We start from the raw sequence: 24546 nt of genomic DNA on the forward strand, positions 1-24546 counted from the left end.
CAGCAGGGCCTACATACCAGTTGCTCCTTCCCTTCTTTCCCAACAATGATGCACAGTTTCTTCACTGTGAGTTTATCATTTTGCCAGAGATCTATCTTCCTCTGGTAAATTCTTATCTTGATTCCTGATCTACAAGGCCTCCCAAAACAGCTTTTTTTGGCAAGTTGCACATATATCCCATCAATTTTCCATCATGAGGCTCAACACAGCTTGTATAGAATTCCCAGGAGACCTTTAATCCCAGCCAGACTGACCATTGCCCCTTCGCTCTCAGAAGCTGGGCTGCAGACCGCTACACAGAGACCAAATATTCTGTGCCATTCCCCCAGCTCAAGCCAAGGAGGGACAACCTTCACAGCGGTGGGAGCAGTACAATATAGATTTATTATTTATGGAAAAAGGAATGCTTCCTCTGAAACAAACAAATGGTATCCAAATAAGAACATATGGTGGGGAAGATCTGAGTTCACGTCATCTGCAAGTTACAATAAGGGTGCTGTGGTTCAACTCTTTCCGTGACAAAGAGTCCAAGGAGGTGACCCTGGTTATGAAGTTCTTGCATTAAACGGGAGAAGGATCTTCAATATCGCCGGGCGAAATGAGTATCGTTGGGTCGGTTTGGCCTGTCCTGGTCCATAAAGGTTCCTTGTATGCCGGCGCCTGGTACCGATGCATTCTGGTCTCCGCCTTGCACAAACCCACTACGCCTGAATGTCAAAAAAAAAAAATATCAAGCTTCAGTTTAGAGCCGAGCTACTCCAAAAGGACGCAACAGGTGTTGAGCCTCTTGTCCAGAAATCACAACACCGCAAGACAAAGGATAACACCTCAGTGACAACAGGGAAGGGAATTCACAATATAATAAGAATGTTTACAGGCTAATTAAGGGCCCCACTCACTCTTCACCAACATCAGTTAGCCATGTTTGGGGGTGGAGGCATTCAAAGATTCTACTGTAAAAAAATTGCTGAAAAGGGTCATTTTACACAGTTATCCTTTCCATATTGCTAAGGTTAGGGGCATGGCATCCCCTGCGATCTGAAAATCCTAGTAAAGATTTTTTGGCCTTCCCTTAATACCAAAGAAGTCTGAAATTTTTTTTTTAACTTTAAAGACAAAATTGTGTCTATTTAGAGCATTAAGAAGTGAATACGTTGATATTATACAGTACTATACACACATTTTATGCCTTTCTGGGTTTCTAAACTGTTCTGTCATCTGTCGGCCTTCATGTGTCATCTGCGGCTTCCGCAAAACTCCCCAGAAATTCTCATTTAATTTCTCATGCTGACCCACGATATATCAAAACCGTTGATAGGGAAAGTTGCAACGTGGATAGAAGTTACTTATAGGACATCAGTATAGATATTAGCAACTCCCAATAATCTAATCCAAAGATCCCCAACAGGGTGTCTGTGGGACCCATGGAACCCATTCATGCCTTTCTTGGCATCCACAACATGTTTTTTAGAAGAGGACGAAGGGCTAGCTGCAGGTTTTGCCCAACCAGGTTTCCGACTGATTGAACCAGACCAGGTGCTCGGGAGCAACAGCCGCAGAAGGCCCTTGCTTTCACATCCTGTAGGTGAGCTCCCAAAGGCACCTGGTGGGCCACTGCGAGTAGCAGAGAGCTGGACTAGATGGACTCTGGTCTGATCCAGCTGGCTTGTTCTTATGTTCTTATGTTCTTAACCTGCCACGGTGGCACAAGGACCTTCACTGCTTGACTGAAGGTAAGCTACGGCAGTCATTTCGCAGCTGAATCCACCAAACTGTGCTAGAGATCCAAAGGTGCCTGCCAGCACAAAAAGGTTGGGGAGCCCTGATCTAATCCATCAGGCAAAGACCTGCTTCTCGGTGCTGTTTGTTGGCCATCTAAGGCAGCTAGTTAAGACACTGTGAAAACCAGAAAGCTGGACTTGAGGAACCTCTGGTCTGAACCATCAGGGCTCTTCGGAGGTTCTTAATGTCTCTCGGTTGTTTCTGCCTGCAGGATAGGGTGAAGAGTGGAAAGTGAGAGAAAAGGGTAGGAGGCGGGGTTTTAGTAGGATTAGTTGTGGCCTAGTAGGATGATTGGGTTTTTCTGACAGGATTAGGTGGGTGTAGGAAGGAGTGGACTAGCACCCCAATATTGGGAGGCTGGGCCCAGAAATCAAGAAGGCAATGGCTGAGGTGTGAGGTAGGCATGGGCACCAACCAGCATGGGTGTCCTGTTTCTGATTGGGATCTTGGAGCCCCAGGTTGTTCCCTAGGTGAGAGGTGGAGAATGCACTGCCGTAGAAGGGCTGGAGGTATTAGAGGGGGTGTAGGGGCAGTTCAGTGGCTGAGGTGCAATCATGTGCCCGGGGGGGGGGGAACTGGGGGTGGGGAGGCAGGAGCTCAGTACTAAGGGGATAGAAGGATTGTACCTGACATTGGGTCATAGAGACAGAACAGTGTTGCTGTTGATTTATGGTTCACTCAGCTGCCCAACAGAGTCCCTGTTCGAGTTGACAGGGGCACTCTTGGGAGATGGTGTTGAGGCTCCCAGAATTACTGTCTTGCAGGACTTCAATCTCCACTTTGAGGATGCCTCATGTTCATCGTCTGGGGGACTCATGGCCACCATGACAACCATGGTGTCTCAGTAGATCTTGGGCCCTACGCGTGCGGCAGGCAGGACATATCCTCGACCTGGCATTTGTCACCAAATTGGCACGGAGCGATCCATTAGCGGAGGGATGTGCTGTGCATTGTCATGAATAGATTATTATCTGGCGAAATTCGGACTGAGGCTGCCCCTCCTCTGCAGGGATCAAGGACCCATTCTAATGGTCCACCTTTGAAGCAAGACGGAATCCAATGGATTTCTGAGGGCTCTGGTGGATTTCCCAGCCGACATGTCCAGTGGTGAATAAATAAATAACAATAAATGATAAATAAATAACTTATAAGCTATATTAAAACAATATTATCCCACATTTCTTGCTCAGGAAATACCCTCCCTGAACACATCAGGAAGGCATCTTCACTGCAGACTTCCAGGAAATTATATAAAGCAGAGCCTGCTTGGAAATGTCGAGGGGGAAGGGAGAGGGGGTTTAGTATCGGAGGGAAGGGAGAGGAGGTTTAGTATCAGAATCATTGCAGTAGTTCCGGGTATACTGCGTTGTGATTTTTTTACAGATTGACTGTAAATTCACTGCAACCTACCTTGTGTGAAACAGGTAGGATAAAAGTGTCATAATGACAACAAATATATATTGATTCAAACAAACTAGCACCTTTTTTATCAGAGTGTACCCAAAACTGGATGTTGATTAGAACTTGAGTTTTACTTGCTTGCGAATATGTAGCCTTGGGTAGTCCCCAGGAAAAGAGATTTATTTCCCAGCTTTACGATTGTGGCAAAAGCAAAGAAAAGCCCCATGAAGCGTGCAGGTTAAATTGACAGGGAGAGGGAGGTAGCCTCACAGCAGGGGGGGGGGGGGGGGGGGGCGGGGAAGGTGCAAAGAAAATCATTCAGTGTAGTTTCATTTCAGGGTGGAAGTTCACCCCTTTAGTATTCAGTACCAAGATTACCCCAGAAGAGAAAAGTTATGGAAACCAGATACAACTATACTCCTTTTTGACTAACTACGAGCATCGGCAGAAAGGAGAATCCTGCCAGATCTTTTCTGTGAGCAGCAATCCTCGTCTCTAGTCCAACTACAAGGGGAAAGTCTCTTCGGGCCAGAGGAAAGGCCCATTGCCAATAGAAAGGAACTGTAGAATCGAACCCAATGTGTTGTTCAAGAGTTTTCTTTTGAAAACAGTTTTAGAGCGGTAGCCATGTTTGCGTGCGGTAGAACAGTCAAATTTGAGTCCATTAGCATCTTAGACCAAAAAAGAATTTCATGGTATGCGCTTTGACTCTTGAAAACTTGTACCTTAAAACTCCTGCTAAAACCAGGATTGGTTTTTAGTTATGTCACACAAGGGTACGTATTCGTGCAATGTTTAAACTTTTTTGGTAAATGAATTCCATTCACCCATTCACGATGTCACGCTCTTCTAATGGTTTCTGTAAGATCACTTTAGGCAATTTTTCTATCTAAGCAGGGGTTTCCACTGATTTCTTACAAGGGCCAGATATGACATAAATGTGATTTGCTCGAGCCGGGTCCTGGGCAGGGGCTGTCTTGGCTGGTGATCCCCCAGCAAGCTTATCAGCCCAGATTAGCACTGGAGGAGGGAGTGGCTATGTTGGCCCAGAACGACAGTGGGGGTCAGCACTGTGGGGGGGGGGGGGGGGCTGCCCACAGCAGGGTCACCAGTCCAGATCTGCACCGAGGGGCAGGTGGCTCCCCAGACCAGGTAGGAAGTGAGCTGAGTACTTAGACTAGTGAGCCCACAGTGGGATGGGCTGGATGCTGGGGGGGGGGGGGGGGGGTTTCCTCAGCCTGCTCATGGGCCTAATAAACCCTCTCAAGAGGCTGGATCTTGTTCCTGAACTGCATGTTTGACAGCCCTGATCTAGAAGATATGGTCACAGATGCTTGATTTTGCAGTTATCATTATTATTATTAGTTTAATTTATTATATATTATTTATACTTATTATTATATTTATTATTGCCAAAGCTGTGAATTTGTGTCTGCAGAGATAACATGCCTCTTCTTCACAGTTAAAAATAGTTACATAATAAGCAGAGCTGAGAAAAAGATCCCATTGTTCCTTTGCAAATGTATGCAAACAGAATCAACCCCTTACCTCTTAAGTGCTAAGTTTCAAGACATTCAGTGAATATACGATTGTTTGGAGAGCAACAGATCTGCACAAGAGCTAAGTGTGAGGAGGGTGAAGCAAGTGGTAAAAATGAAAGTGAAACCTTTTGAGTAGAATGTTCCACAAGTCTTAGGAAAATTGTGTGTTTGGCCTGAGGTTTATCATATCGTTCTTTCCCTGGAGAAGAAAATCTATGACAGCAGGCTGTAACAGAGACCCAGTTTGGGAATATTTTAATAAAGTTCCTTGACCTATGAGTAAGGCTGAAAGGCATGCAAAATGCACGCACTGCAACAAAGAAATGCAAGGCCTGGTGGTATGAATGAAACTGGAAATAGATAATAATGAAATTATTGGGAGGTGAACTATGTATTTCTAACAGTGTAAGCAAATCAGCATTTTTTTTATGTAACTGCAAAACTAATCTGAAAAGTTACTGTTCAAAAAATGAAACCTTCATCTGGTTGTAAGTAATAACAATATACCAGGAAGAATGAGTGGGCAACCCACAGAAAATCCCAAGGAAATGCCTGTTGGTGAAATTACTGGCTCCAAAAATACCCAACTGTCTTGTGCAATATGCATAGACGTTGCCACAAAATTGGCCCATTTCCCTCTCAATGGTTTGACACGTCTTTGGCAACCCAAGGTCTTTGCAAACAGACTTCTCAGGAGAAGGAGAAAAAGAGAGGAGCAGAAACAAAGCAAGAACAATTTCCGTGCTCTTACCCAGACATTCCTCCCCTGCTCATCACGTGATCAGGCCCTGCTGGATCAGGGATGCCCCGCTCCCCACCTAGCAAAGAAAAAGCAAGAGATATTGTTCAAGCTTTCCAGGCTTTCCCCCCTGTAAATTAAAAGAAATTAGTTAAAAAGAGTGCAAAGCTAATAGGATAGCTATACATGTGGGTTTGGCCCCATCTCCAACTGGTGGGCCAAACCCCCTCCAGCTTTATCCCACCCCCCACCCTTGGACCAGGCTCAGCTTGAGAAAGTGTAAAGAAGAACACTGCGTGGGTCAGTTAGCCAGACAGCAGTACAGCATGCATTACAACTTGGATTCTACTGCCTGCAAAACTGGAAATCAGTCTTGGCAGGATCTAGAGTAAATGAAGGGTAGGTGTGCCTCTTAAACTGAGAAACCATCATCGGCTACTCTCCTGCAGTGTGACTTGGAAACACATCACCCTGACCAAGCTTATAAAGCAAAAGGCAATTGGGGAGGGGGTTCCAGAGTCTCTTTCCTCTTGGGACCCAAACCAGCCTGGTACCTTGCCACCTCTTGTGGTCATGTTCCATCATCTCTCCATCCTGCCAGGATCGGTCCTGATGGCCCTCAAGCTTGCGCCCGTGATCTCCCCAGTCGCGTCCATCACTGGGGAGGAAAAACCCAGAAGAAAAGGTCGAATGGGGACTCCGGTGCGCAGCCAGAAGACTAACAGCCCCGGCCCCAGCCTGGTGGAACGCTCTGTTGAACGACATCAGGGCCCTGCAGGATCTGGTACAGTTCCGCAAGGCCTGAAAGACAGAGCTACTCTGCCAGGTTTATGGTTGAAGACAGCAATGCTATTCCATCTGTAGGGCCTCCCCTCCCTTACTTGTTCCCTCTTCCTTTGTTCTCTCTCTCCCCCCTTTTAGACCAGTATGAATGGGGCTTGGAGATACACTCTTTGAATTACTTGACCCTTGAATGGATTTTTATGGTGCCAGTATTATTGGAAATGTCTACATTTTTATTATATTTCAGTGTATTTTATGCTGCTAATGTATGATGCCCTGTATCCATATGGAGAAAGGCGACTTATAAATCGAATCGAATGACGTAAAGAAATGCTAGTTAAAAATGCTGAGGAGCCTTCCACTGAACCAAGGGGCTCGCAGAACATTTGGTATCCGCGGAAAGCTCCTCGTGCCAGGGCAAGCAGAACCCCGGTGCTTCCATAAAGACACAAGGGCTTGCATGGCACGCTGCAAAAGAAAAACAGTGAAACATAAAGGATATGAAACAAAAATAATTTGAAATGGATAAACAGAGCAAAAAGGAACACAGTACATCTACCCCAAACTGCATTAATGTAATCATAACATAGTGGACCCCCATATGACATGGTAATTTTACCAGAGAAACCATTACAAAATCTTTAAATCGCTATCTTCTGTCCACCAACTCCACACTGTCTTTACCAGTCAGTTTCTTATATCTTAATCATTATCAAATTAATAATCTTCCAGTTTACTGTCAAAGGTTTTCATGGCCGGATTCAACTGGTTGTTGTGGGTTTTCCGGGCTGTTTAGACACAGTGTGTAACAGATTTCTCTCTGTGATACACCTCTGAAGATGCCAACCACAGATGCGGGCGAAACGTTAGGAACAAGATCTACCAGACCATGGCCACACAGCCTGGAAAGAAATGCAAGGCCTGGAAAACCCACCACAACCAATCTTCCAGTTGTTTTTAATTTTACACGATTGATTCAGTTTCATATAAAAATAAAGTCCCCCCTCTCATCAGATTCGTGATATTTTTGGCTTCCTGTGGGTAACAAAGCCAAGCCTTGCTCGGAACTCTGCAATGCTGAAGACCCCAGATGGAACACCCTTTTTCTTTCTGGAAGGCACTGTTGCACCAGGGCACAGCCACTGGCCATTTCAGATGCTCAACTGGCCAGCAGAGGGCCTTGGACTGCTCACCTGGATGGTGGAGGTCGCCCTTCGCTCAACCTTCGTTCAGTCCCGTAGCCTCCCCAGCTCTCCCGTGAGTCTCGCGAGTGGTGGTCAGGCCCTCCGTGCCGGTCATTGGGATAGTGCTAAAAAAGACCAGAGACAGGTGGGATGGCACTTGAGGTGAAGCAGCGGCCTCTAAAAGAGTTGCCTCAGCTCTCAGCAGCCCTGTGAACAGAAGCGTGCAGGGGTACTGCCACCAACTGCAAGCATGAAGACGTGTCTTTGGGGTGCAAGGAGCAGTCCTGATAAATGGGAGGAAGCAGCAGCCAGGAATCTTTGGATGAGAGGATCTGGTTGAGCTCTGTACAAAAGATGTGGCTGAGGCTATGGGAAACAGGACAAGGCCAACAGCACAGACTCATAGAGAGAAGCAGTGCGCCCCCTCCTCAATTGGTGGAAGCTTTGAGCTTCCTGGAGCTTTCCAATATCTTTTTTTTTCTTCTCAACATGTTGCTGAGCATGGTATAAACAGCCTGGGACTCCTCCTAACCTAGATCCTAAGCCACTGCAGAAGCCTTCCGGGCAGAGCCAAAACACTTTTGACAAATCAAATCAATGTATAGTTCAGACAACAAAAACAACACACTTCTCTGTGACACATGCACACAAACCAAGGCTGCTTAAGAAGTTCATACCTGTCCAAATCGATCGGGAGGTCCTCTTGAACCTTCTCTCCTGGGAGAAGGGTAAGAAAAAGGAATTCAACATGGCATACACAGAATCTTGCAATACACAGAGGGACCTCTGCAGCGGGAGCTAAAAATGCAGAGGTAGCTACATGCAATGAGAACATTTCCTTGAGAGGATCACTGGGATTTGGCTGCCGTCGAGACTTGGCGATTTTTACTAGGATCCAAACCCTCAACTGCTTCGGCAGCTTCAGTCTACCATCAATGCATTAGCTCAAGGCCACCACTACTTAAAGTATTTATTCATCACCATTCTACCTTACAGGAACTCAAGGTATTTTACAGTGTAAATAATAATAAAAAAACCCCAAAATACATGAAAGCCACTAATTAAAATAAATGATTTAAAATTGCCACTAGGCAGAAGAACCAATCAAATGCCATCATGAATAACACTGTCTTCAGCAGCCTTCTAAAGATCGAGAGTCAGGGGGCCAGGCACACTTCCCTGGGGAGGTGATCACTGAACTGCAGAGCTACCACTGAAAACGTCCTGTCTTAAGTACCCACCAAAATGAGCTTGTGTGACAGAAGGGAATAGGAAGGACCACTCTTTGAAATCTTAGCTCCAAAGCAGAATTGTATGGGAGACGATCCTTCAGTTACTCCAGGTAATGTGGGGCCAATGTCACATAGCACACTGCCAAAACCTCAGAGGTTGCACTGTGCTCAACTGCTACCAAAACCATCTGAAAGTGGTTTGAAGTATCCATCGAGTTTCCTTAATCCCGAGAAAGGCCAACGTGGGAACAGACAACAGTAACAGTAAACCTTTATTAGGCATACAGGAAGGGACAGCACAAGCTAACCTGTCCACAGCATGGTCTTGGTATCGGCCACGGTCTCTGTGGTCAAACCCGTGGAAACGATCTTGCCTTCTAAAGTCGGAGTGGTATCGGTCCTCCATAGCCATCCGCTTCGTCTCAGGCCAGTACGAATCGTCACGCCTGTGAAGAGGGACTTATTCAATCCTCAATAGCGCTTTCCCCTTCTGGCCCCACCCTCATAAGGGGCAGGCAGCTACTTGCTCCACCCGCATTCAAAGTGGATGTTTATTTCCCTTTGGTTTAAACCTCTCCATGGTCAAGAGGCACTCAGGTGGCAAGAAAAATAAACAGGAAACAAAGATCAGGACAACAGAGTGGAAAAAAAATCAATAAATTCAGAAGGAACCGCAGCACTGAAGCCAGTGAGAGCAGAATGGTAGTGGGGGAAAAAATTATGAGTGTCAGCAGGAGATGATGAAGCAGGAGAAGAAGAAGAAGAGTTTGGATTTATATCCCCCTTTTTCTCCTGTAGGAGACTCAAAGGGGCTTACGATCTCCTTGTCCTTCCCCCCTCGCAACAAACACCCTGGGAGGTAGGTGGGGCTGAGAGAGCTCCAAGAAGCTGTGACTAGCCCAAGGTCACCCAGCTGGCGTGTGTGGGAGTGTACAGGCTAATCTGAATTCCCCAGAGAAGCCTCCACAGCTCAGGCATCAGAGCAGAGAATCAAACCCGGTTCCTCCAGATTAGATACACGAGCTCTTAACCTCCTATGCCACTGTTGGCCTAGGAGCTAGATTAGGAGCTAGATTAGAGTCCAGTTGCACCTTGGAGGCCAAGATGATTTTCAGGATATGAGCTTTCGATATAAGCTCAGATCAAATATTACATTTGTCAGGTATCTGACAACGGAGCTCTGACTAGCAAAAGCTCACACCCAAAACCCTTGTCGGTCTCTCAGGTGCTACTAGACTTGGATCTATCTTTGTACTGCAGACCAATACGTCTACCCTCTGAAACATGGGCTATATATAAAAATACCATACAACAGGAGACAGACAAATGAGCCACAGAGAGGAGCAAAATCCAGCCAACATCACCCGCTGAATGAGAGAAGCCCGGATGAATAAAACGCTTTCATTTCATACATAACATTTAACAGAGGCAGTTCCAGCCAAGCAGCCTGCCCCCATCAGAACAATGCACAACAGGAGTGTCCAGCCAGGGCTGTATGTGTGGAGGCAGCTCTTAGAAGGCACTTAGGCCAGATGCAGCAACCGGAAAAAGCTCTTCCAACAACTGGCATAACATGCTCAGCTGCAGAAAATGTGCATAGCCAACGGCGGGTGTGTGAAAGAGGGAGATGAGAATGTGGCACAGTCCATGGCTAAGATTTCAACCCAGGGAGAGCCACATGATGCTATCAATTCCTAAAATGAGAGGGGACTCCCAGCAGATCCCCAGGCCGACTGCGCACACACGAGACCGCGGAGAGATGCTCACCTCCCATCGGGATTGTAGGGCCGCCGCAGGGCCGAGCGCCTCTCCTGCTCGTAGCGCAGCTGCTCCTGCTGCCGCCGCAGCTCCTCCCTCTCGCGCTGGATGCGCTCCTGCTCCCGCCGCCTCTCCTGCTCAATGTGCATGCGCTCCCGTTCCAGGCGCTCTCTTTCCATCCGCTCCCGATCTAAGCGCTGCCTCTGGAACTCCAGGCGCTCCCGTTCTCGCTGGAGCCGCTGCCTCTCATCCCGCTCCCGGACAGTCTGGACCCTTTGCTCTCGGTCCCGCCGTTCACGCTCCCTGCTTAATCCACACAAACAGGAACACCCCCCACCCTTTATTAGAACCATCTGTGAGATTGGGAAGGCCACAGCAAGGATGCGGCAAGACAGGAAGATGAGAAAAACTTTGCCTGAGCTCACCTCACACTTCTGCACAAAATGGGTCATGTTTGTTTGTCCTTATGCTGATAACCCTCATCTCACCCCTTACAAAGGGACTTGGGGCAGCTTGCAAATCACATCCAGTAACTATCAAGGTATTATCGTGTTCTACTTTTCTCACCACCAGCCACAACTCACGGTGGGCTTGCAAAGCCAGGAATCTCTAGCAGTGCATTACAGATTTAATTACAGGGAGGGAGATTATGTATAAACTACAGTACATTTTCGCTGATTCAGGAATATGCTCTGCCTAACAAGATGCCTTTCAATTTGCACAGCCAACCAGAAGACCTGCTGGGCAAAAGCCCCACCTAGCCCTGCTCACTTGACAGGCTCCAGGAAAGGTGCTTGCGGGCACCACACTGAGGACCTTGGTTGTAAGGTAACATAACTTGTATGGCCTGAGACAAACCACATCCAGCAGCTGTCAGAACTTCACTCAACCTGCCAGTTTTGCCTTCCACTACAGCACTAGTCACTTGTTCGGGAAGGTGCACAATGCTCGCTCTCTCACAGTACCTATGAGGGCCTAATCTCCTTCCAAGGCATGCTTGGTTGGGATGAGAGAGCAACGTTGGCTGGGGACGGGCATGGTGCCACCCAAGGCATATGGTCAGGACTCGGCATCACAATGGGGAATCTTCCACATGTTTTCACGTGGGCCCAGGTGCATACTACGCCTCTCGCTTCTGCAGGATTCCTCCTGACAGGCGCTCCTCACCCACCCGGCCTACCCACCATCTGCCACTTCCTCAAACAGCTGCAGCCGGCGGTCGGGACTGGTCCTTTATACAAACTCTGATCTCCCGCAATAAAAACCAGCAACTGTGATTGGGGCGCAACACTAGAAACAGCAAGAGACATGGTTGTTCCCACAAAGGTTCACCTGCCCTTTGCTTGTTTCTATAGAGCAACGTTTTGCCTCACGCGGGCGTGCTCGTTTTCAGATTCACCCTCACCGCCTGGTTCATCAAATCAGCAATTTTGGGGCTGGATGGAATTAAAAGGCGGAAACCAAAGCACTGGGACGCTGAAAGGTATAAGGACACAGCTGTAGAGTGGGGAACTGCGGTTAATCAAAATACTGTGGATGTTATTCGTATTTTGTAGCGTTGAACACGCCTGGTGCCGCCTTCCTCAGAATCAGGGCTCTGGACCGTCAACGTCAGCACCGTCTACTCCAGGGGTAGGGAACCTGCGGCTCTCCAGATGTTCAGGAACTACAATTCCCATCAGCCTCTGTCAGCATGGCCAATTGGCCATGCTGGTAGGGGCTGATGGGAATTGTAGTTCCTGAACATCTGGAGAGCCGCAGGTTCCCTACCCCTGGTCTACTCAAACTGGCAGCAACTCTCCAGGGGCTCTGACAGAGGTCTTCCCCATCACCTGCTGCATGGCCCTCTTTAGCTGGAGCTGCTGGGGAGTGAACCTGGCACCTTCGTTACTGCAAGAAAAGGCTCTTCCACTGAGCCACCGTCCTCCCTGACAGAATGATGAATGCTAATTTCATGAAATGCTAATTAGGTTATCAATCCTAGCTAGCACTTTTATTATTTATGGTGCACACGGCCCAACCAAGTTATACTTAGGTCAGCTGCAGCCCTCAGATTCTTGACACTCTTCACCTAGCGCAGTGATGGTGAACCTTTTCAAGACCGGGTGCCCAAACCGCAACCCAAACCCCACTTATTTATCGCACAGTGCCGACACTGTAATTTAACCTGAACACTGAGGTTTTAGTTTAGAAAAAACGGTTGGCTCCAAGGTGCACATTACTCGGGAGTAAGCTTGGTGGTAGTCGGTGCCTTTGCTTTGAAGGAACCCTGCAACGCTTTGAATGTGTGAATCACCGCCCTAGGAGGGTTTAGAGGCAAGTCCCATTGCCAGCAACCGAGCTTACTCCCAGGTAAAGGATTGCGCTTCAGTTCTTCCCATGAAAATCAGTGGGGCTTAACAGCACATAACAGGGTTACCTACAAGTCATGCTCAGTGGCCCGGGTCAGCCTAGATGTGTGGGGGGCGATTCCCCCTCCCCCCAAAACCCCATGATGAACTCTGTGCACGCGTGCCCACAGAGAGAGCTCTGAGTGCCACCTCTGGCACCCATGCCATAAGTTCGCCACCACTGACCTAGCGTGTTTTTTCCCCCTGCCCTTCCTCCAAGGACCCCAGGGTGGCTCTCTCTCCCTCACAACAGCCCAGTGACTTTAGACAGAGAACAAAACTGGTCTAGAACAGCATGCTCCAGGACTGCGTGAGGATCCTAACACAGATTCCCAGTCCAAGTCTCTTAACCTACATCAACTGGCTCTCTATAAACGTTTGCAAGACTAACAGAGAAATAAGTGGAGAGAGGCTGAGGCACAGACCGACATGGAAGAGACTCTACGGTGGGCGAGGGGGGAGGGGAACGGAGAACATAATAATTGCATGTCTCCACAGAAGACAAAAAAGGTAGCCTGACAACGTTTAATCAGGAAGATAGGAAAGCGCGAGCTTCATGCCATGCGACGACTAAGAGGAAAATGTGTCACGCTCTCAAATAAAAGAGCACTTTAAAATACCCACTTGGAACAATGGGGATGGGGGGGAGCGCGGCACAGTAGACTTTGCTCTGAAGCCGAACGATCCCCATTAACAGCAAGCAGATAGCACGGGTGCTGAAACGAGCGACAGCCGAAGAATAGATAACGTCAGCTGAGCACAAAGTCATCGCTGGATAATGATCTCCGGCTGCTGTGCAAAAGCAGAGGTTTTGAATTGGGAGGAGAAGGGGGGGGAAGGTGGAGGGGCAAACTCTACCTCCTCTTGGAGTCTGCAGTTCAGATAGCAAGGGCGGAATTAAGGAAGAGGCAGCTTTTAAGGACCGCCCCAGAGCCACCATTTTAAAACACGGTTAGTCAAAGCTGCATGGCTGCAACCATAAATACATCACCAGGCCATCCACTGGTGCTCTTGAGATGTCACCTGGGAAGGTGCCCATCTTTCTAGGAGAGGTGGCCCAAAGGCCTAGACTTGGCGCAGTGGGAAACTGGCTGGTCAAATGTTGATCACTTCTTACTTGGTCACGCTCAAATATTCCTTGAAATCAAGAATACCACTACAAAGAGGGCAGCTTCCTTAATTAAAAACCCATTTGTCCAGGGTACAAAACAAGGAATCCGGGCCCTCTTAAAAATCCTTGAGCAGAACAAGGGAAGGCTGGGACAGAACTCTCCCTCTGGACCACCAAGACCTGCAGGCATCTCCAATCAGAGCGTCCCACCAGGACTTTGAATACTTGGATTCAAATCCCCCACAATGCCATGGATAATACGAAGTCAGTCCACACTCTCCGTCTTAACCGACCTCACATGGTTACTGCCAGGATAAACTGGAGGAGCGAACTGTGGCAAGGAATAAATGGAATAAGTAAAATAAATACCCAGCCCTGGAAGTGTGAGACTTGATCACAGTTCTCAGAAGCTTCCAAATCCTAAACAAGGTATACCCAAATTCCAAATGCAGACATTCACGTGCCCAGGAACGCCTGAGCTCCAGTGTTGTGTGATGCCTGGCAATTACAGGGCACGAACTTGGAGCCGAGTGTTAGCAAAGTTACTGGGCAACAGACACCACAGGCTCCCAAGATTCCAGGTCATTTCATACAACCCGGCTCAGCTAACAGCAACACTTTGTGCCAGAATCTAAGCAGGTGATCTAATTGCGAGTGCCCAATCAGAAGCCTTGGTGGGCAAAAGCCCCACCCACACTTCACACACTTTCCAAAAACGCCCGGTGGTCATCAGGAAAGGTGTCACTGGAGACCTGTGATACGTGCAATTACAAATGGCATTAAAATAACACAGAAACAAATGAACCAGGAACGCCAGGAGGGTGAGCTGTCCCCTCAACAATAACCCAGGAAGGCATGAAGGAACAAAGAAAGGCGTCTTTTGTAAGCACTGGCTGCAAAGTCAGCAGCTCTCCTTTCCCCAAGCGAGAAGCGTATAAAAACTAGCAGCATCAGAAGGGAAGCAGGCAGGGCTGTGAATCCTGCAGACTCATTCTGCCACCTGAGGTCCTTCCAAGGGACCTCCCCTTGACACGTGATACTTGGAACAGTCCTGCATTAAAGAAGGTTCTTTACACTGAAGGAAAACACCTTCGCTAGGGGCACAGTTCCATGGGATGCAGAACAGTGCTCCAGACAAGGGGAAAGAATAGTGGCAGACACACACAAACACATGACCCAGCTCTGGTATTGACTCAGTTTTCTGAACCATCAGTTAACAAGGTAGGCAGGGATGCCACTGGCTCAAACACGTCCTTTGAGGAATGAGAGCCGCCTTCTGAGGACTTGTCAGCCCAGAAGTCCTATCAGTCAACAACAGCAATAATAGGTTTGTCAGCGGGTCCCCGTGGGAGGTGAGGTCTCGGCCCAACGCCCTCAACTCCTTCCCTCTGGAAATAGCAGGTGCCAGCTGGGGAAATGAGCGACCCCTGTGGAGGGAGTGTTATCCCTGGGCAGCCGTCCAACTAAGGGGTAGCTGATACACTGCCCAATCTTCTTGTGGTCTGAAAAGGTATGCTGCTAGTGGTACCTGTCCTTGAATAAGCATGTCACCTTTCTAAAGGATAATACCTAAAGGAAGCAAACAAGAAGGAAAAACACAGCATCACAGCAACAAACACAGCACACATCCAACAACACAAAACAGTCGTGAGAAGGATGAGTCTGATATCTCTTCCTGAAAACCAAAAGAGGAGGTGTAGCCATGCATTTGGGGGGGAAGGGGGGGGGGAGAGACCACTATAAATGTCCTGTTTTTCCCTACAACAGATCTTGCCTGGTGCAAGGATGGAAAACAACGTAGGTCCTGAACTGAAGAACATACTTCGTCTGTGGGCTTGCCTTGCGTCTGGACAGGTTGGATTCACAACCAGCTGCATTCTTCTCTGTCTTTACTTAATTTATTGGATTTGTATCCCGCCCTATCCCCGCGGGGGAACTGTATTGGGTGGTGTTCTGCTTTTGCAACCCATCTCTTTCTAAAAGGGGACACACCCATTTGGACCACTGGCACCACGCTTTAGGACCCAGCAGTATATAGCTAACAACTGAGGACCAGGAAACAGCCATTCTTTAAAGATGAAGCCCGTAAAAAGAAAACCTACCAATGTCCAGGGAAGAATTTTACCAACTCAACCGTGTGCCATTCTGAAGGAAATGAATTTCACAGGGGGTGGGGGTGAGGAACAAATGACCCACCTACGGCGTTCCGTCTCTCTGATCTCTCGCTCCCGCTGCCTCTGTCGCTCCCTTTCTCTCTGCTCTTTGATTTTATCGAAAGACAGGATATCTTGCTTCTCTTTGCTCTCTGACTTGCGGTCTTGGCTTTTCGTGCTCTGAAATTAGCAAGGAAAAGAACCACCGCAGGCAGTAGTCAGGAAGGACAAAAGAAAATATATCTTTACACAACAAGTGATTAAAATGTGAAATTTGCTGCCAGAGGATGCAATGATGGCTGCAGGCACAGACAGATTTAAAAGGGGATTAGACAAATGCATGGAGGATAGATCTGTGTGTGGCAACGAGCCATGGTGACTAAAGGGAATCTCCGCACTCAGAGGCAGTCAACCTCTGAATCTCAGGTGCCAGGAGGCAGCACTGGGGAAACAGCCTCTATGCCTGCTGTGCCCTTCCAGAGGAACTGGTTGGCCATTGTATGAGAGAAAATTGGACTAGACGGACCACTGGTCTGATCCAGCAGGGCTCTTCTGATGTTGGTTAGGGGGAGTGGAATGAAAGTATATTTTTCAGAAATGAAGTTGATCCACAAACTTCTCTTCTGGCTGTGACAACAAGTAGAAGTATGTCCACCACCCACCCCTGCAACTGTTTGGGTGAATTAAAAAATTAGGACTATTTAGAAGCACATCAAGGGAATGTTCTGACAGGTGGCCCGTCTGAGATAAAAATGGCCACACTGACTATCCATCTCGCACTGTGTCTGCAAACAGCAGGACTCACAAAGCCTGACAGTTAAAAATGCAGTTTATCTCCAAACCTCTCTTCCCTTCTCTACGCCATACAAACGCCAGGGAGTTTCTCAGCCACCTGAAACCAGCCTAGATGTACTTCCTGTTTTACCATCACTATAGGTCATGGGGACATCATGTGACTTGGGAGGAAGAACTGTCGGACTGATGGGCACAACTTTCCACAGCCTGTTTTGAGGGGAAACTCAAATCTTCAAAAGATGCCAAAAAACTTACTCGCTCTTTTGACGTGGTTGTGGTTTTCACGCTGATAACTGGCTCTCCTTTAGACTGGTCCATAACCACCGTCCGCTCGGTTCCCTGAGTGGCTGTTATCACACATGCAGAAAAAAAACCCCCGAACAATAAACGTATTAGGTGCTTCAGTATCCCAAAACGTCTCCAGGAGTGAGAGGCAGATGTATCTTGAAATATTCAAGCCCAATTAAGTTCTGAAACACAAATCCTTTAAATATTTTATACTGGTTGATTTCTGCCTGCTGCCGAATCTGTAGCCATCAATGTTAATGAGCATTTCCCAGAAGTCTAGACGGTGCAACAAGCGCACTTCTCCCCGCCAGTTAAAAATCGAAATGCCGCCCTTGCGTCTTGCTCTGGGAATCATGGTGATGAGCATCTTCCTTCACAGGATAGTGGCAAGTTCAACACAGTAACTCACACAGAGACAAAAGGCACTCTCTTCCCAGGTAAGAACACTGTTCTCCATCCCTGTTATCGGGAGCAAATGAGCAATCCAGTCATATCTGTGGCAGGCCTATTCTTCCCTGAAGATGGCGGATTAGAAAACAGGAAAGCCAGAACAGTGCATCATGCAGAGAAGCAGCTAGCAGCCTGCTGTATGGGTGGGCTTACCAAGGTGTTCATTTAATGGTAGACTGATAGTTCTCAGAAGTCAGGTCCACATGCCTGGGCTGAAACCCTGGCTTTATGCAAATTCCAAACTGGATATGGAGAACTCTCCAAAATTGAGGGGAAAATTCCACCCACCTTTCCAAGCACGGTGTAAGATTATTTAGGAGTCGTCTCCAGCAGATACACAAGCCTGAAGCTTTTTAACACCAGTACAGCAGTTTAATCACCTGATGTAACAGAGGTTGCAGGGTCTGCAGAGTCCGCCTGGTTCTCCGCGGTTTCTTTTTCTTCTCCACCATCTTTGTCTTCCAACTTACTCGCATCGTCCTTTTTGTCTGCTTTCTCTTCTTTTTTAACCCCAGGAGGCCTGGAAGCAAAATGAGCTTAGCACATCACAGAACGGGTGCACACAGACTCAAGTCTGTGCTGCTGACACGTAGGACACAAAGAGGCCTGCGCAGATCAGAATGTGTTCAGGAATCATCAACCAAGACAAATGTTCTATGCAGAAAAGCCTGTGTTGAGTGTTTGTTTCCAGCTTTGATGTGATCAAGGGATGGGGGCAAGGAAGGCACCTCCGTGGGCAAAGCTCACTTGAATGGCCCATACAGGAATCCTTTACGCTGGGCAGACCTGAAGGTCAGGTCACAGGCCAGAAAGGTGCCTCAGCATCATTTTGTCTCCACAAAGACCCTTTCTGCACGGGCCAATTAAACTGGGAAAACACCAGTAAGAAGCCTGGACTGGAGGGGAACTTCGCATGGATCTCGCTCTGCATTTTCCCTCCCAGTCCAGGTTGTTCAAGAATTGCGATTTTTGCAATTCTTTTGTTTTAATGCGCCTCGCAGCCCCGGCCAAGCAAACAGCCACAGCTGCGAGGAACGTTATGTGGCTGCGGGGTTTTTTTGGTCCCCTCCTGATGGCTCCCATCTGTGGAGTCACGGAGGCACAAAGGGGCGTATTATAGCTGCGGGGGTTCATTCATGCCTGCCTGCAAAGCCATGGACTGGTGGAAGGTAAATATGAAAAAAAAACGTGCCTCCATGCAAAGGCGCGTGCTCTGGCCGATGTGCTGGCTGTCCAGGGGGCAGCCAGCCATGTGAACAGCCGGGGCTATGCCGGGTTTGTTTATCTCAGCTGCAACCTGCTCAGAATTTGCTGTGCAGAAAGGGCCTAAGAGTAAGGAGGAACTGAGGCAAACAAGCGTTCCCCGTTCAGATGAGGCTGCATTATACTGATCAGACCATCAGTCCACTAAAATCACTCAGCCTGGCAGTGGTTCTCCAAGGTCCTAGAGGGAAGTTTTTCACATCACCTACTGCCGGCTCCTTTCGACTGGAGATGCCTGGGACCTTCTGCATGCCAAGGAGATGCACTACCACTGAGCTGTGTTTCCTCCTGTAACCAATAAAGCTGCATTGTGCTAAGTTGGACCATTGGTCTGTCGCGGTCAGTTCTGCCTAAGTGGACTGAGGCTCTCCATGGCCTCAGGTGGAGGTCTTCCATGTCACCTGCCACTTGGCCTTCTTTAAACTGGAGATACCTGGGACTGAAACTGGGAACTTCTGCATTCTGAGCCATGGGCTTTCCATGTATTGTTGAAGGCTTTCACGGCCGGAATCACTTGGGTGCTGTGTGGTTTCCGGGCTGTATGGCCGTGTTCTAGCAGCATTCTCTCCTGACGTTTCGCCTGCATCTGTGGCTGGCATCTTCTGCTCTGGCATCTTCAGAGCATCTTCAGATCCTCTGAAGATGCCAGCCACAGATGCAGGCGAAACGTCAGGAGAGAATGCTGCTAGAACACGGCCATACAGCCCGGAAACCACACAGCACCCATGGGCTTTCCCTTCCTGCATCCAAACCCTCAGCAGTCCTGGCTGTTGGAAAGACTAGAACTATGTCTAGATGCAATCTGACTCAGCTGTTTGCTCTCTGCCTTGAGCCATTTATTTCATGTAAATCCTGCTTTTCTCCCCAGCAGAGCTCCAAAGTGATTTACATAATTCTCCTCTCCTACGCTTTATCCTCACACCTGTCCCTGCGAGGTAGGTTAGGTTGAGGGTGTGTGACTGGCCCCCACTGGCTCTTCACATTCCCTAGTTGCCTTAAAACACACAATACACACAAGATGACTAAGTCACCACTTTACTTTTCTGATCTGGCGTCCGTAGAATGGTGCCTCTCCTTTTCTTTCTTTGTTTCGCTTTCTTTCTTGTCCAAGGAAGTCTTTTTCCCAGCAGGTTCATTTTTGGCCTGGAAATTACATCGGAGGGGATGTTCAGAGACAATTCATACAATAAGTCATATGGGGGGGGGGGAGGGGGAACAGCTGTCTCTGGACTGTACCCCAGTATGAGCAGGAAGCTGTTGCTTTTAATGTGCCCCCACTCCTACCCAGATAAAGAAATTGCTAGCACAAAAAAAACAAAACACTGCATGCCACAGAAGGGAGACCAGATCAATTCCCCTCTTGAAAGCCTAGCTTTGTAGGGACAGGAGTTACATCTATGGAGGGCTGCATCCAAGTTTACACTGCAGAGCTGCACTATCCGGAAAACGTTTTACCACTTATTTACACACATTCCTCACTACCTCACATATTTCATGAAGAGGCCTTCTACTGAAGCAAACAACTGGTCCGTCTAGCTCAGTATCTGTCACAGCTTCCAGCCTTGCTCAAGGACAGGAATCAGTACTTTAAAAGTAGAATTCTTGTTGTATGGATGGCAAGCACAGGAAAGTTAATAACTTCATTGTCTGAATTGGTCAGACCCTTACAAGCAACAGATGGTACGATCCCAGCAGAAATATGTCTGATCCTGCCGCCCACCCCCCTCCCAAACACACAAATTCCCAGAGAAGAAGAGTCTAAAGGGAGAGGAAAGCAGGCAGAAGCACTTCACCCAGACCAGGGGTCTGCAACCTGCGGCTCTCCAAATGTTCATGGCCAATTGGCCATGCTGGCAGAGGCTGATGGGAATTGTAGTCCATGAACATCTGGAGAGCCACAGGTTGCAGACCCCTGCCTTACTGGATTGGGCAACTGGCCCATGTAGCCCTTATCTGCTCTGACCGTAGTTTCCAGGCCCCAAGGAGAGCAAGGCAAGTCCCAGCACTTTCTAGACAAGATCCTTTCATTGGTGATGCCCAAAATTCAGCCTGAGTCCCTCTGCGTGCATAAAAAGTCATGATTCCTTAAACTATGGCCGTTTCCTTGCGGGCATCGTAGAGCAATGGCTGACACAGGAGATGGCAAAACGCCGCTGATCTCCAGGCCGCCAAGCGCCGATAGGCGCTGAGAAGCGCAGCTGCATGCGCCCAACGCGCCCGGGACGACCTCGAAGTCGGCGTTTTCCCCAGAGAGCTGGGAAGCGCTCTTTTTGAGGGGAATGCCGCCGCCCGTGAAGCCACTGCCGGAAAGCAAGCGTGCAGCGGCTTCGCGGCGCCCTCCCCCCCATCCGGCATCTTACCTTGTCAGGCCTGGGCCTCCAGCCGTCGCCCGAGGCCTGGGGACATTACCCTCTACCCTGCGCCCGCTGGAGCGAGGCGTGCAGAAGGCCATCCAGAAGGTGTCCCCAGGCACCGACGCTGAGGCCCGAGACATGCCTGTATCGGGTTACGGCGGGCGCCCGGCGCTGCGATCAGCACCGGCTATTGTCCAGGACCCGTCGGCTCTGGCAGACCCGGTCCCAAAGCGTCGTCGGAGTTGGAGCGTGCAATGTCGTCACGAAGCCTAGCGTTTCGCCTCCGTGCGGAAACGGCCTATGATTGAGCCTTCATTGGTCTCTGTCTTAGTTGAGCCTTCATTGGTCTCTGTCACATCATCAGCAACATGGGGTGGGGAGAGAGACTTACTTTTTCCACAGAGATCATTTTCCCATGCAGCTCTGTTCTGTGGAGGTGGCTGATGCACTTGGTCGCTTCCTCAGATGAGGACATGGTGACAAAGTTGCCAGTAACTTAGCGAGCCCCAGGGCTGCGGGCGTTGGTCACCACTTTTGCACCCACCACCTGTCACGGGGCAAAGACAGAGAAGATGTTGTGCAGCAACGGGAGAGGAAGAGCAATGAGAATCACAGCTGCCAATGAGAATCAACCAAGTCCAGCTTCCTCCAGCTACCAGTGTGGCAGACAGCAGAGACTCCAGCATTTTTGGAAGCAAAATGGGAGGTAAGATTCATTTCAAAAAAGCTTCACACTTTAAAAAGTTTTCAGGAGTGAGAATCAGCCACTCTCCAAAGAAACCACCCCTGCATTTCTCCACTTGCTCCATTTATTTTTTTTAAAGATTATTACAAATCAAACCAAGCAGAAAGAAATTAAAAAAGAACACAACAAAACGTAACAATGCTGGCAAGTCCGCAGATAAGCCTCTGCAAAAGGTTTTTAAATCTCTAAAAATGTGTCCATGCATAGTTGTTGTCTAATGTGATATATTCAAATAGTAGTGAGGTTGTGATCTCCGCAATCCAGTGGATTATTGGAGGTGGACATTTATCTATCCATTGTTGTACTATAAGACCTTTCGCAACTTTAAGGGCACAGAAAGTCTGTTTTTGTTGACCATCAGTCTCCAGAAAACTAACAAACAGTTTAAAAGTACAAAAGCATCCTCAGAGATATCATTCTAATACAAATGAGTATGTATAAATATATAAAAAGTCAAAGAACCTTTATTGGCATAACAATATCACGTATTATATACACGAGTCCACTTAACTAGGTAGAGGGAAACCAAAATAAATTACAGGAAAAAGAGGTTAAAATTCAGATTTTGCTCCTAGAGCGCTGTTTCATATACGAATGCAAGAATTTGGCAACTGCGTCATTTGTGTCACTACTGGGGTTGTCCAACGAAGGAGTAATTACTCCCTCCCTCAAAAGAATGAATAACAGGACAGGCCCAAAGCATATGCTTAAGAGATGTATCTTGTGACTCACAACACCAGCAATTAGACATTTAACATGGTCTTTTGCTAAAAAGGCTCTGCAGTATCCAATATATCTCAAACATAACTTTTTGCTAAGTTGAAGTCTACAGAAATAACAGACATAAGATATAGGCTATATCCAATTGCTGTGCAAGATAGGGTCACTAGATTCTAGAACATGCTTCAGGACTAAAAGGAGAGACAGTTGGCCTGGGAGTTAGGGAGTGGCCATTTAAAATGTAGACCAAAACACTGCTGCAACTTAGACTTCTCAATTACCTAGCTCTGTTTTCTGTCCTCGAAGTCCATACCTTTCCATATTTGCTGAACAGGTTCTTCAGATCTGTAGCTCTGGTCGCAGAGGAAAGCCCACTAACCCACAGATTTCTTCCAGAACTACTGCTCGACCGGGCTGGGGAAGAGAAAGAGGTTCTGTATCAGAAAAGACAGCAGCCTTGGAAGTTCTCCTTGGTTAGGACCACACTCAGTTTTAGCCAAGAAGGGGCCTTTATGCTGGTCTTGGAATGAAGGCGGCCACCAAAAGGTGAAAACATTTAACACTATAACCAGGGGTTGGCATTTGGGGATGTACGTGCCATTATGATCATTTTCAGCTCTACAATGTGCATGAACATGCATGCTTAAAAGAATTTGAAACAACTTGCAAGTTTATTACAAGGAACATTCTGCACAAATGTTCTGGAACACAACAAGCCTGACCTCCACTGAGAGGTCAGAGTTCAGGGGCAGAGAACAAGCTTTGCTCCCCAAAGGTCCCAAGTCCAAATTCTGGCATCTGAATCACAGAATCTAAGGAAGCGCAGCTAAGATATTTGAGAGAGCTACAACAAATCAGGATAGACAAAACACAGCTACAGAGACCAATGCGCCGACCTGTGGGAAAACCACAAGGCCTTCCTGATCACAATGGCTGAGTTTGATTGAAACAGAAAGTCAGTATCATTCCTGAAGAATAGGCCGTTTCTGCACGGTACGCCTTGCGGAGGTGGGTGGGGGGTGCATCACGGCATTATAGAGACGCCGGCGCACCCCGGGACGTTCGTGAAGCAGTAGAGGCCCGGGGAAGACAGCGCGCCAGCCTGCGAGGAGGCTGCACACGTCACCCGAAGCGGCTCCAGCCTATACTGTCCTCTCCAACCTTCCGGCTAGCGTTGCCCAGAGCCAGGACACGCATACCTGCCCTGTCTCGCGACAGCTCTGGAGTAAGCCCAGGGCGCGGAGGCGAAATGTCCCCTGGCCTGAGCAACGCTTTATGAAGGGTCCCTGGCTAAAGATCGGAGGGACCGGTAAAGTCGTTAAGAGGAGCCGGCACCTTCCAGCTGCTGCCGTTCGCACGGCAGTGGTTGAAAGCCACTGTTTCCGAAATACCTCGCCCAGGGAGTGAGGTTTGGAAAACAGTGAAACCCAGCGCCGCTCAGAAGGATTTCGCGGGCGCTGCTATATCGCGATGCAGCTGTTTTGCGCGCATCCCTGGAGTACGCTGTATTCCGCCTGTGCGGAAACAGCCTCAGAGAGGTTAAGGAAAGCTGGCAGGCCAGGACGAAAGGCTTTCTCGGGGCTTACCCTTCTCATCCTTCGAAGTACCTTTAGCCTCTGGATCCTCGTTCAAACTAAAGACAAAAAACCGGAATGTTATTCAAGTAAGAAAAGAGGTCACATTACAAAGGGCAAGTAAGACTGCGTGGGTTTTGATCAGATACCTACCAGAAAAAAAGCTGAAAAATCAGAATTAAATCTTTCAAGGTGGGGGGGGGGGGAGGGAGCATCCTTATAATTTAAAAAAACTCAATGAGGAGGTCAAAGTTGACCAAACAGAGCTAACTGCTCACATTAA

The 24546-nt window shown here is 48.2% G+C and overlaps 1 protein-coding gene across 1 annotated transcript in view; it reads right to left on the bottom strand.

Moving 5' to 3' along the window:
• Positions 1-365: 365 nt before the first annotated feature.
• Positions 366-24546, bottom strand: part of LOC125432465 (scaffold attachment factor B1-like) — a 37112-nt gene continuing 12931 nt past the window's right edge. The window contains 14 exon segments of the mRNA XM_048495999.1: positions 366-707; positions 5476-5542; positions 6018-6121; positions 7440-7555; positions 8108-8147; positions 8971-9108; positions 10430-10726; positions 16118-16254; positions 17125-17216; positions 17988-18127; positions 19910-20013; positions 21616-21771; positions 23003-23103; positions 24276-24322. Coding sequence (XP_048351956.1) covers positions 581-707; positions 5476-5542; positions 6018-6121; positions 7440-7555; positions 8108-8147; positions 8971-9108; positions 10430-10726; positions 16118-16254; positions 17125-17216; positions 17988-18127; positions 19910-20013; positions 21616-21771; positions 23003-23103; positions 24276-24322 — 1666 coding nt within the window. The 3' untranslated portion in view covers positions 366-580.

This window comes from Sphaerodactylus townsendi, linkage group LG05 (assembly GCF_021028975.2).
Source record: "Sphaerodactylus townsendi isolate TG3544 linkage group LG05, MPM_Stown_v2.3, whole genome shotgun sequence".
Lineage (NCBI taxonomy): Eukaryota > Metazoa > Chordata > Lepidosauria > Squamata > Sphaerodactylidae > Sphaerodactylus > Sphaerodactylus townsendi.